Raw genomic sequence first — 12,432 nt, 5'->3', positions numbered from 1 at the left:
ATGTTTCAATAAGATCCCCCCTCATCCTTCTAAATTCCAGTGTATACAAGCCCAATCGCTCCAGCCTTTCAACATACGACAGTCCCGCCATTCCGGGAATTAATCTAGTGAACCTACGCTGCACGCCCTCCATAGCAAGAATATCCTTCCTCAAATTTGGAGACCAAAACTGCACACAGTACTCCAGGTGCGGTCTCACCAGGGCCCGGTACAACTGTAGAAGGACCTCTTTGCTCCTATACTCAACTCCTCTTGTTACGAAGGCCAACATTCCATTGGCTTTCTTCACTGCCTGCTGAACCTGCATGCTTCCTTTCATTGACTGATGCACTAGGACACCCAGATCTCGTTGAACTCCCCCTCCTCCTAACTTGACACCATTCAGATAATAATCTGCCTTTCTATTCTTACTTCCAAAGTGAATAACCTCACACTTATCTACATTAAACTGCATCTGCCATGTATCCGCCCACTCACACAACCTGTCCAGGTCACCCTGCAGCCTTATTGCATCTTCCTCACAATTCACACTACCCCCCAACTTAGTATCATCTGCAAATTTGCTAATGGTACTTTTAATCCCTTCGTCTAAGTCATTAATGTATATCGTAAATAGCTGGGGTCCCAGCACCGAACCTTGCGGTACCCCACTGGTCACTGCCTGCCATTCCGAAAGGGACCCATTTATCCCCACTCTTTGCTTTCTGTCTGTTAACCAATTTTCTATCCATGTCAGTACCCTACCCCCAATACCATGTGCCCTAATTTTGCCCACTAATCTCCTATGTGGGACCTTGTCGAAGGCTTTCTGAAAGTCGAGGTACACCACATCCACTGACTCTCCCTTGTCAATTTTCCTAGTTACATCCTCAAAAAATTCCAGTAGATTTGTCAAGCATGATTTCCCCTTCGTAAATCCATGCTGACTCGGAACGATCCCGTTACTGCTATCCAAATGCTCAGCAATTTCGTCTTTTATAATTGACTCCAGCATTTTCCCCACCACTGATGTCAGACTAACTGGTCTATAATTACCCGTTTTCTCTCTCCCTCCTTTCTTAAAAAGTGGGATAACATTTGCTATTCTCCAATCCACAGGAACTGATCCTGAATCTATAGAACATTGAAAAATGATCTCCAATGCTTCCACTATTTCTAGAGCCACCTCCTTAAGTACTCTGGGATGCAGACCATCAGGCCCTGGGGATTTATCAGCCTTCAGTCCCATCAGTCTACCCAAAACCATTTCCTGCCTAATGTGGATTTCCTTCAGTTCCTCCATCACCCTAGGTTCTCCAGCCCCTAGAACATTTGGGAGATTGTGTGTATCTTCCTCAGTGAAGACAGATCCAAAGTAACGGTTTAACTCGTCTGCCATTTCTTTGTTCCCCATAATAAATTCCCCTGCTTCTGTCTTCAAGGGACCCACATTTGCCTTGACTATTTTTTTCCTCTTCACGTACCTAAAAAAACTTTTGCTATCCTCCTTTATATTATTGGCTAGTTTACCCTCGTACCTCATCTTTTCTCCTCGTATTGCCTTTTTAGTTAACTTTTGTTGCTCTTTAAAAGAGTCCCAATCCTCTGTCTTCCCACTCTTCTTTGCTATGTTATACTTCCTCTCCTTAATTTTTATGCTGTCCCTGACTTCCCTCGTCAGCCACAGGTGTCTCTTACTCCCCTTAGAGTCTTTCCACCTCTTTGGAATAAATTGATCCTGCAACCTCTGCATTATTCCCAGGAATACCTGCCATTGCTGTTCTACCGTCTTCCCTGCTAGGGCCTCCTTCCAATCAATTTTGGCCAGCTCCCGCCTCATGCCTCTGTAATCCCCTTCGCTATACTGCAATACCGACACTTCCGATTTTCCCTTCTGCCTTTCCATTTGCAGAGTAAAACTTATCATGTTGTGATCACTGCCTCCTAATGGCTCTTTTACCTCTAGTCCCCTTACCAGATCAGGATCATTACACAACACTAAATCCAGAATTGCCTTCTCCCTGGTAGGCTCCAGTACAAGCTGTTCTAAGAATCCATCTCGAAGGCACTCTACAAACTCTCTTTCCTGGGGTCCATTTCCAACCTGATTTTCCCAGTCTACCTGCATGTTGAAATCTCCCATAACCACCGTAGCATTACATTTTTGACACGCCAATTTTATCTCCTGATTTAACTTGCACCCTAAGTCGAGGCTACTGTTTGGGGGCCTATAGATAACTCCCATTAGGGTCTTTTTACCCTTACAATTTCTCATTTCTATCCATACTGATTCAACATCTCCTGATTCTATGTCACCCCTTGCAAGGGAATGAATATCATTCCTTACCATCAGAGCAACCCCACCCCCTCTGCCCACCTGTCTGTCTGAGAGGGAATCTTATCGAAACATATAAGATTATTAAGGGGTTGGACACGTTAGAGGCAGGAAACATGTTGCCAATGTTGGGGGAGTCCAGAACCAGCGTCCACAGTTTAAGAGTAAGGGGTAGGCCATTTAGAACGGAGATGAGGAAAAACTTTTTCAGTCAGAGAGTTGTGAATCTGTGGAATTCTCTGCCTCAGAAAGCAGTGGAGGCCAATTCTCTGAATGCATTCAAGAGAGAGCTAGATAGAGCTCTTAAGGATAGCGGAGTCAGGGGGTATGGGGAGAAGGCAGGAACGGGGTACTGATTGAGAATGATCAGCCATGATCACATTGAATGGTGGTGCTGGCTCGAAGGGCTGAATGGCCGCCTCCTGCACCTATTGTCTATTGCCTAGTCTATTTCTTAAACGTTGCAATAGTCCCTGCCTCAACTATCTCCACTGGCAGCTAGTTCCATACACCCACCACCCTTTGTGTAAAAACGATACCCCTCAGGTTCCTAATAAATATTTCCCGCCTTTACCTTAAACCGATGTCCTCTGGTTTTGTTCCATTTGCAGTTCGTTGTTTCTATACTAGCAAGACAGGAGCACAGGGCTACGGGTGTCAGGGGTTACGGGGAGAAGCCAGGAGAATGGGGTTGCGAGGGAAAGATAGATCAGCCACGATTCAATGGCGGAGTAGACTTGATGGCCTAATTCTGCTCCAAGAGTTGTAAATCTGTGGAATTCTCTGCCTCAGAAGGCAGTGGAGGCCAATTCTCTGGATGCTTTCAACAGAGAGTTAGATAGAGCTCTTAAAGATAGCGGAGTCAAAGGATATGGGGAGAAGGCAGGAACGGGGTACTGATTGTGGATGATCAGCCATGATCACAGTGAATGGCGGTTCTGGCTCGAAGGGCTGAATGGCCTCCTCCTGCACCTATTGTCTATGAGAACTTATGAGCTTCTTTAACAGACAATGCAGTCCTGTGCACAGCACAACAGTACTGAGCTCAAAGTGTCGGAACCTTTGACTCAGAGGTGAGTGGGCTGCCCGTTGAGGCACAGCTGACACGAGATGCTTTTTTTTCTCATTATTTCCACCTTCCATGAGTAAACACCCATATTGCCAGCCACACTCACAGAAAACGGATCATCAGCTGATTTGCATTGATGCAAAGATAATTAATTACGTGAGAGAACAGACAATAGCAGGGTGGAAAGAGGGGGGGGTGTGCTGACACAAAGGCCAGTGTCCCCGCTGCCAAGAAAGCACACCAACGCCTCTACTTGCTTAGACGGCTTAGGAAGCTCTGCACGTCCCCAACAACTCTCACCAACTTCTACAGAGGCGCCGCGGAAAGCATTTTATCAGGAAGCATCACAGCACGGTTTGGGAACAGCTCCATCCAAGGCCGCAAGAAATTGCGGAGAATTGTGGGAGCTGCCCGGATGAAGGACCAAGCTAGCGAACTGGAGCAGCAGCTGGATGGCGAAAGCTTCCTGGACTGGACCTACAGTCAGGTCGTCATCCAAGAGTACAGGAGGTGCACGTTGCTGGTTAAGGAGGAGACTAATGCAATAGCAAGGAGGGACATTAGCTTGGATGCTGTAAAATCGGTATGGGCAAAATTTGCAAAATAGCCAAGGGCAGAAAACGCTTGTTGGAGTTGTGATCAGTCTGAAGAAGGGTCTCGACCCGAAACATCACCCATTCCTTCTCTCCTGAGATGCTGCCTGACCTGCTGAGTTACTCCAGCATTTTGTGAATAAATACATTCGAGGAGATTCAGTATGTCAACTAATACTTTCTTGAACATCTACAGGTGAACGGGCCTGGTTTGGAAACTCGAACGCCCAGGAACAAAGATGACCAAAAGTGGTGGACACTGCCCGGTCCATCATGGGTACTGAACTCCCAAACATCGAAGGGATCTACAGGAGATGCTGTCTCAAAAAGGCAGGCAGCATCATCTGGGACCCACACCACCCTGGCCACGTTCTCAGTTCACTCCTGCCATCGGGAAGAAGGTACAGGAGCCTGAAAACCGTACCAAAGTCAGACACAAAGTGCTGGAGTCACTCAGTGGGTCAGGCAGCATCTCTGGAGAAAAAGGATGGGTGACATTTTGGATCGGAACCCTTCTTCAGACTGTAACGTCCAGTTTCAGGAAAAGCTTCTTCTCTACAAAAATCTACAACCATCAGGCGATGGAACGCTATGAACTCCAACTAAACCTCAAGCTGCCGTGGTTGCATGAGGGACTTACTTGCTTTGTTTTGTTTTGCACTACAGTGGGTTTTTTAGTTATTAAACTTTTTTTGTTTGTTTATCTATTTAATATTATGTGTAGAAACCTGTTGTGCTGCTGTAAGTAAGAATGCTGTGAGAGTCTGAAGAAGAGTTCCAACCCCAAATGTCACCGATTCTTTTTAGTTTAGTTTAGTTTAGTTTAGAGATACAGCGCGGAAACAGGCCCTTTCGGCCCACTGGGTCCGCGCCGACCAGCGATCCCCGCACACTAACACTGTCCTACACCCACTAGGGACAAGTTTTACATTTACCAAGCCAATTAACCTACACACCAGTACGTCTTTGGAGTGTGGGAGGAAACCGGAGATCTCGGAGAAAACCCACGCAGGTCACGGGGAGAACGTACAAACTCTGTACAGACAGCACCCGTAGTCGGGATGGAACCTGGGTCTCCGGCGCTGCATTCGCTGTAAGGCAGCAACTCTACCGCTGCACCACCGTGCCGCCCGTAGATTTTGCCTGACCCGCTGTTTCTCCAGAATTGTGTGTTTATCTTTGGTGTAAACCAGCATCTGTAATTCCTTCTTGCACAGTAAGAATTTCATTGAAGATAGACACAAAATGTTGGAGTAACAGTGGGTCAAGCAGCATATCTGGTGAGAAGGAATAGACCATCGATCTGACTAGTTGTACGTTATCCCACTTTCACATCCACTCCGTCCACAATTTACACAGAAGCCAATTAACCTACAAACCTGCACGTCTTTGGGATGTGGGAGGAAACCGGAGCACCCGGAGGAAACCCACGCAGTCACAGAGAGAACGTGCAAACTCCACAATCAGACAGCACCTGAGGTCAGGATCAAATCTGGGCCTTTGGCGCTGTGAGTAGGTTGCCAACTGTCCCGTATTAGCCGGGACATCCCGTATTTTGGGCTAAAATGGTTTGCCCCATGCGGGACCGCCCTTGTCCCGTAATAGGCCAAGGGGGGTGCTGTCTGGACAGTGTAGGTCCGAACAGTTTAGGTCTGGACAGTGTAGGTCCGGACGCTGTAAGTCCGGACAGTGTAGGCCCGGACAGTGTAGGTCCGGACAGTGTAGGTCCGGACAGTGCAGGTCCGGACAGTGTAGGTCTGGACAGCGTAGGCCCGGGCGCCACCTAACAGAGGTTGCGTACCAACCCGCCTCCCAGCCCGGGCGGCCACCATTGGTGGAGCGGGTGCATGTGGCCGCTGGCTGGGTGAGGTCACGTGGGGCACGGGGCGGCGACATCACCTTGTCCCTTATTTGAGAGTGAGATAGTTGGCAACCCCTAGCTGTGAGACAGCAGCTCCACCAGCTGCTCCACCCCTGTGTTTGATGACATGTGAGATTCTACATTAGACGGAGAACTGCATCAAAGATTAGCAAAGATTATGGAATGAGCTGGATTTGGAGTGCGGGGTATTCCATCACATTCGTTAACTGAGCTTTGTAGATGATGGTCAGGCTTTGGGGAGGTAAGAGGGGAGTTACTCATCGCACAATTCCTGGCCTCTCACCTGCTCTTCCTGCAATATTGTGTGTACGTTTTTAGTTTTAGTTTACAGATACGGCCAGGAAACAGGCCCTTTGGCCTCTCACCGAGTCCACACTGACCAACGGTACATTAGTTCTATCCTACACACTGAGAACAATTTACAGAAGCCAATTAACCTACAAACCTGCAAGTCTTTGGAGTGTGGGAGGAAACCGGAGCACCCGGAGAAAACCCACGCAGGTCGCGGGGAGAACGTACAAACTCCGTACAGACAGCGCCCGTGGTCAGGACCAAATCCGAGTCTCCGGCGCCGTGAGGCAGCAACTCTACCGCTGCGCTACCTTGTTAACCCACTGGGTACTCCACTTGTGTGTGTGTGTGAGACTAAGCTATGTCGAGCCATATTCACAGTTGGACTTGCAGTCACAGGTTTCTAACTGAGCATTAAATACATGGATACATGCAGAACGAAAACAGCGTGAAAAAGGTTGTAGGGAACAAGGCAGTCACAATGTCCAAGGACACAATGTAAAGTGTAGCAGTGAGATTGTCAAAGGCACAAACAAGTAGAAAATAGAAAGGAGCGGGTTTAGGTGACAATGGCAAAAAGGATCAGTGAGGAATTAGGGGAAGTGTATACCGGTCACTGAAAGTAAGCGTGCAGGTACAGCAGGCAGTGAGAAAAGCTAATGGCATGCTGGCATTCATAACGAGAGGATTTGAGTTTAGGAGTAAAGAGGTCCTTCTGCAGTTGTACAGGGCCCTGGTGAGACCACATCTGGAGTACTGTGCGCAGTTTTGGTTTCCTAATTTGAGGAAGGACATCCTTGCTGTTGAGGCAGTGCAGCGTAGGTTCACAAGGTTAATCCCTGGGATGGAGCAACTGTCATATGAAGAAAGATTGGGCTTTTATTCACTGGAGTTTAGAAGGATGAGAGGGGATCTTATAGAGACGTATAAAATTATAAAAGGACTGGACAAGCTAGATGCAGGAAAAATGTTCCCAATGTTGGGGGAGTCCAGAACCAGGGGCCACACAGTCTAAGAATAAAGGGAAGGCCATTTAAAACTGACGTGAGAAAAAACTTTTCCACCCAGAGAATTGTGAATTTGTGGAATTTTCTGCCGCAGAGGGCAGTGGAGGCCAATTCACTGGATGAATTTAAAAGAGAGTTAGATAGGGCTCTAGGGGCTAGTGGAATCAAGGGATATGGGGAGAAGGCAGGCACGGGTTACTGATTGTGGATGATCAGCCATGATCACAATGAATGGCGGTGCTGGCTCGAAGGGCCAAATGGCCTCCTCCCGCACCTATTTTCTATGTTTCCATGTTTCTATGAATAGTCACCATTCCTGGGTTTAATTCGATGCCCTAAATCCGACTTACCTACAGCTGGGAATGGCACAAAGCGTTGGATCAGTAAGCGTGTGCCTGGGTTAAACCTGCTGGCTTTCTTGATGAAAACATTCAAACCCACCTGGAAAAGAAAAGCATAAAAGAGGTACTGAATTGCAAAGAATAAATGATGCACTTTGCTTCACTCTGTTGTGTAAGTCACAAAGTAGTGCACACTTCTGTACTTCATCTTGTTGAATGATTTAAAGATCCGGAATGGTTGATTGGAGACACAACATGGAAACAGGCTCTTTGGCCCATCGGGACCATGCCAACATTCCACGACACATTCACGCTCGTTCTATGTTATCCCGATTTCACATCCACTCCCTGCACACGAGGGCAGGGGTCGGCAACCTTAGACAATAGACAATAGACAACAGGTGCAGGAGTAGGCCATTCGGCCCTTCAAGCCAGCACCATCATTCAATGTGATTATGGCTGATCATTCTCAATCAGTACCCCGTAAAGCAGGGGGCTGACACACAGCCTTGGGGTGCCCCAGTGCTGAACGTTATCGAGGTGGAGGTGTTGTTGCCAATTCCAGTTCATGACTGATCATTCTCAATCAGTACCCCGTTCCTGTCTACTCCCCATACCCCCTAACTCCGCTATCCTTAATCCTGAATGCATTCAGAGAATTGGCCTCCACTGCCTTCTGAGGCAGAGAATTCCACAGATTCACAACTCTCTGTTTCCTCATCTCAGTTCTAAATGGCCTACCCCTTATTCTTAAACTGTGGTTCTGGACTCCCCCAACATTGGAAACATGTTTCCTGCCTCTAACGTGTCCAACCCCTTAATAATCTTATATGTTTCGATAAGACCCCCTCTCATCCTTCTAAATTCCAGTGTATACAAGCCTAGCCGCTCCAGTCTTTCAACATATGACAGTCCCGCCATTCCAGGAATTAACCTAGTAAACCTACGCTGTAGGCCGAGACACAGTAGGCCCGTATGCTGTAGGCCTGGACACTGTCGTATGTTGAATGACTGAAGTATGTTGAAAGACTGAAGCGACTAGGCTTGTATACACTGGAATTTAGAAAGATGAAATGGGATCTTATTGAAACATATAAGATTATTAAGGGGTTAGACACGTTAGAGGCAGGAAACATGTTCCCAATGTTGGGGGAAATCCAGAACCAGGGGCCACAGTTTAAGAATATGGGGTAGGACATTTAGAACAGAGATGAGGAAAAACGTTTTCATTTAGAGAGTTGTAAATCTGTGGAACTCTCTGCCTCAGACGGCAGTGGAGGCCAATTCTCTGGATGCTTTCAAGAGAGAGCTAGATAGAGCTCTTAAAGATTGCGGAGTCAGGGGGTATGGGGAGAAGGCAGGAACGGGGTACTGATTGTGAATGATCAGCCATGATCACATTGAATGGCGGTGCTGGCTCGAAGGGCTGAATGGCCTCCTCCTGCACCTATTGTCTATTGTCTATTGACTTTACTGTGCACTAAACCCTATTCCCTTCATCTTGTATCTGCACACTGTGAACGGCATGATTGTAATCGTGTTTAGTCTTTCCACCAACTGGATAGCACAAAACAAAAAGATTTTCACTGTACCTCGGTACACGTGACAATAAACTAATCTGAACAACACCTGTCCCATTTAGAAGAATCTTTGACCAATGCATTACTCAACACACGCATGCACACACACACAAAATAATTCCATAGAAATGGTGTGGTGCTGGAGGACCAGTGGACATGTCATCGGATGCCATGAAGTTGGACAGGTTGGACAGGATTCACCAGGATGTTGCCTGGGATTTTGTGCTTGAGTAGCAGGGAGATTGGCTGGGACTTTTTCCTTTGGAGCGTAGGAGGCTTTGAGGTGATCTTGTTGAGGTTTAGTTTTTTTTTAGTTTAGTGTAGAGATACAGCACGGAAACAGGCCCTTCGGCCCACCGGGTCCGTGCCGACCAGCGTTCCCCGCACATTAACACCATCCTATACCCACCAGGGACAATCTTTACATTTGCCCAGCCAATTAGCCTACAAACCTGCACGTCTTTGGAGTGTGGGAGGAAACTGAAAATCTCGGAGAAAACCCACGCAGGTCACGGGGAGAACGTACAAATTCTGTACAGACAGCGCCCGTGGTCGGAATCAAACCCGGGTCTCCGGCGCTGCATTCACTGTAAGGCAGCAACTCTACTGCTGCGCCACCGTGCCCCCCTAATAAGGTCATAAGATCACCTAATAAGGTGTATAAGATCACAAGGGGCATTCATAAAGTGGATGCTTTTTCGCAAGGTAGAGGATTCTAAAACGAGAGGGCATAGGCGAATGGCAGGAAAGGAGAGATTTAAGAGGATTGGAAGACATTTTAGCAAGAAAGCAGTTGCAGAGGTAAAGAGTCTTAATCAGGATCATTTAGGTTTTGTCACTGTGATATTGCTGACTGTTTTGTCAACACCTGCAGCACCATAAATGATATTTTCTGTTTTGACACCAAGCGTCTGAACGATGAGGATAAACTCAGTTAATTAGGGAATTTACAGAAGTAGTGTATCATTTACAATTCTTTAGGCAAGCATTGCAAACAAATTTGCTGCAATTTAATACATTGTCATCACATCAGTTAAGAGCGAAGACACTATATTAATAAACCAAAAGCAAAGACTGTTTACAATAAAAACAGAAAATGACTGGAAATAATTGGTCAGGGAGCAACTGAGGAGAGAAATGCAATTCACATTTCTGAAAAAGGGCCTCGCCCCGAAACGTCACCCATTCCTTCTCTCCAGAGTTGCTGCCTGACCCGCTGAGTTACTCCAGCATTTTGTGGCTACCTTCGATTTAACCCAGCGTCTGCAGTTCTTTCCTGCACAATGTAATTCACACGGTGACTTAATCTGAATGGCATTGAAGAAAATGCCATCGACTGCAATGAGTTGAGTTTGTGTTTGAGTTTAGTTTACTGTCACGTGTGCCAAGGTACAGTGAAAAACACTTGTTGCGTGCTAACCGCTCAGTGGAAAGACAGTACATGATTACAACCGTGCCGTCCACAGTGTACAGATACATGATAAAGGGTAGGAAGGGTAGGCCAGGTTCAGCTCCAACTCCATCATCAAGTTTGCTGACGACACTGTGGTGGTGGGCCGGATCTCCGACAACGATGAGAAGGCCTACCGGGAGGAGGTGGCTGATCTGGCACTCTGGTGTCAGGACAATAGCCTCCTCTTGAATGTCAAAAAAACGAAGGAGCTGATTGTGGACTTTAGAAGGGCTCAACATCCGAGGACGTACACGCCACTGGAGATAAATGGGTCTACTGTGGATAGGGTGAGCAGCTTTAAATACCTGGGAGTCCACATCAAAGAGGATCTGACATGGACAACACACATTGCCGCACTGGTGAGTAAGGCAAAGCAGCGCCTTTACCACCTTAGACAGCTGAGGAAATTCAGAGTGTCTCTGAGGATCTTTCATTGCTTCTACTCTGGGGCTGTAGAGAGCATCCTGTCCGGCAACATTACAGTCTGGTTTGGGAACAGCTCTGCCCAGGACAGGATGGCCCTGCAGAGAGTAGTGCGTTCGGCAGAACGCACCATGGGAACTACACTCGCCCCCCTGCAGGACCTATACATCAGGAGGTGCAGATCGAGAGCAAGCAAGATCATGAGGGACCCCTGCCACCCCAGCAACGGACTGTTCCAGCTGCTACGGTCATGCAAACGCCTCCGCTGTCACGCTGTGAAAACGGAGAGGATGAGACGGAGTTTCTTCCCACAGGCCATCAGGACTGTTAACTATTATAACTCCAGGGACTAAATTTTGTCTTCTCTGTATTAACTTTAATTTATATGCTGTAACTGTAATTCTTTTTTTGCACAATCCGCAGGCATTGGCACTTTCATTTCACTGCACATTGTGTATGTGTATGTGACAAATAAACTTGACGTGACTTGCTGTTGGAGTAGAGATTTAAATTAGTGGAGTAATTGTAATGCGTGATTGCAGATCCATTTTGGTGACCAGCATGCAAAGAGTTGCATGGCTTTAGTCCTCTGGTCCTTGATTCTCCTACTGCGGGTAAAAGACTCTGTGCATCTACCCTATCTATTCCTATCATGATATTATTTATCATTATAAGATCACCCATCCAAAAAAAAAGACTGTACGTGATTATAATCAAGCCGTCACAGTGTACAGATAGAGAATATCTATTGGATATCTCGAGGACCAGAGGACATAGGTTCAAGGTGAAGGGGAAAAGATTTAATAGGAATCCGAGGGGTAACTTTTTCACACAGAGGGTGGTGGGTGAATGGAACAAGCTGCCAGAGGAGGTAGTTGAGGATGGGACTATCCCATCGTTTAAGAAACAGTTGGACAGGTACATGCATAGGACAGGTTTGGAGGGATATGGACCGATTGCAGGCAGGTGGGACTAGTGTAGATGGGACATTGTTGGCCGGTGAGGGCTAGTTGGGCCGAATGGCCTGTTTCCACACTGTATCACTCTATGACTAATAAAGGGCTTAACATTTAGTGCAAACATGAGTCCGATAAAGTCTGATTACAGATAGTTCAAAGATCTCCAGTGAGGTAGATGGGAGGTCAGGACTGCACTCTGGCTGATGAGAGGACAGTCCCGTTGCCTGATAACAGCTCTCCCCTCAATCAGGGCTTCTATCAGGTCTCCCCGCAACCTCTGGCATTCCAGAGAGAGCAATCCAAGTTAAACTTCAGTTAAATTTGATCACCTCTGCACGATATCAAGAATGTGTCAGGGGAATGGAATAAGCAAAGTCTCTGGAACCAGACGGCATTCCAGCTGAAGATTTGTGCTCCAGAGCTCGCTGCGTTTCTGGGTCAACTCTACCAATACCGTTACAACACTGGCATCTAATTGACAAAATGGAAAATTGCTCAGGTGTGTCTTAGATAGAGTCGT

At 47.0% G+C, this 12,432-nt stretch overlaps 1 protein-coding gene across 1 annotated transcript in view; it reads right to left on the bottom strand.

Annotated features, from left to right (window-relative positions):
• The window catches only part of LOC144595875 (sideroflexin-5-like), a 221,213-nt gene that overhangs the window by 126,356 nt on the left and 82,425 nt on the right, over window positions 1-12,432 (bottom strand). The window contains exon 10 of the mRNA XM_078403737.1: window positions 7,507-7,597. Within this exon, the coding sequence (XP_078259863.1) occupies window positions 7,507-7,597 (91 nt within the window). The remainder of the gene's footprint in view (window positions 1-7,506; window positions 7,598-12,432) is intronic.

The sequence above is a fragment of the Rhinoraja longicauda genome, chromosome 1, assembly GCF_053455715.1.
Source record: "Rhinoraja longicauda isolate Sanriku21f chromosome 1, sRhiLon1.1, whole genome shotgun sequence".
Taxonomy (NCBI): Eukaryota; Metazoa; Chordata; class Chondrichthyes; order Rajiformes; family Arhynchobatidae; genus Rhinoraja; species Rhinoraja longicauda.
Note: the sequence above shows the minus strand (reverse complement) of the source record. Positions and strands in the feature narration are given on the sequence as shown.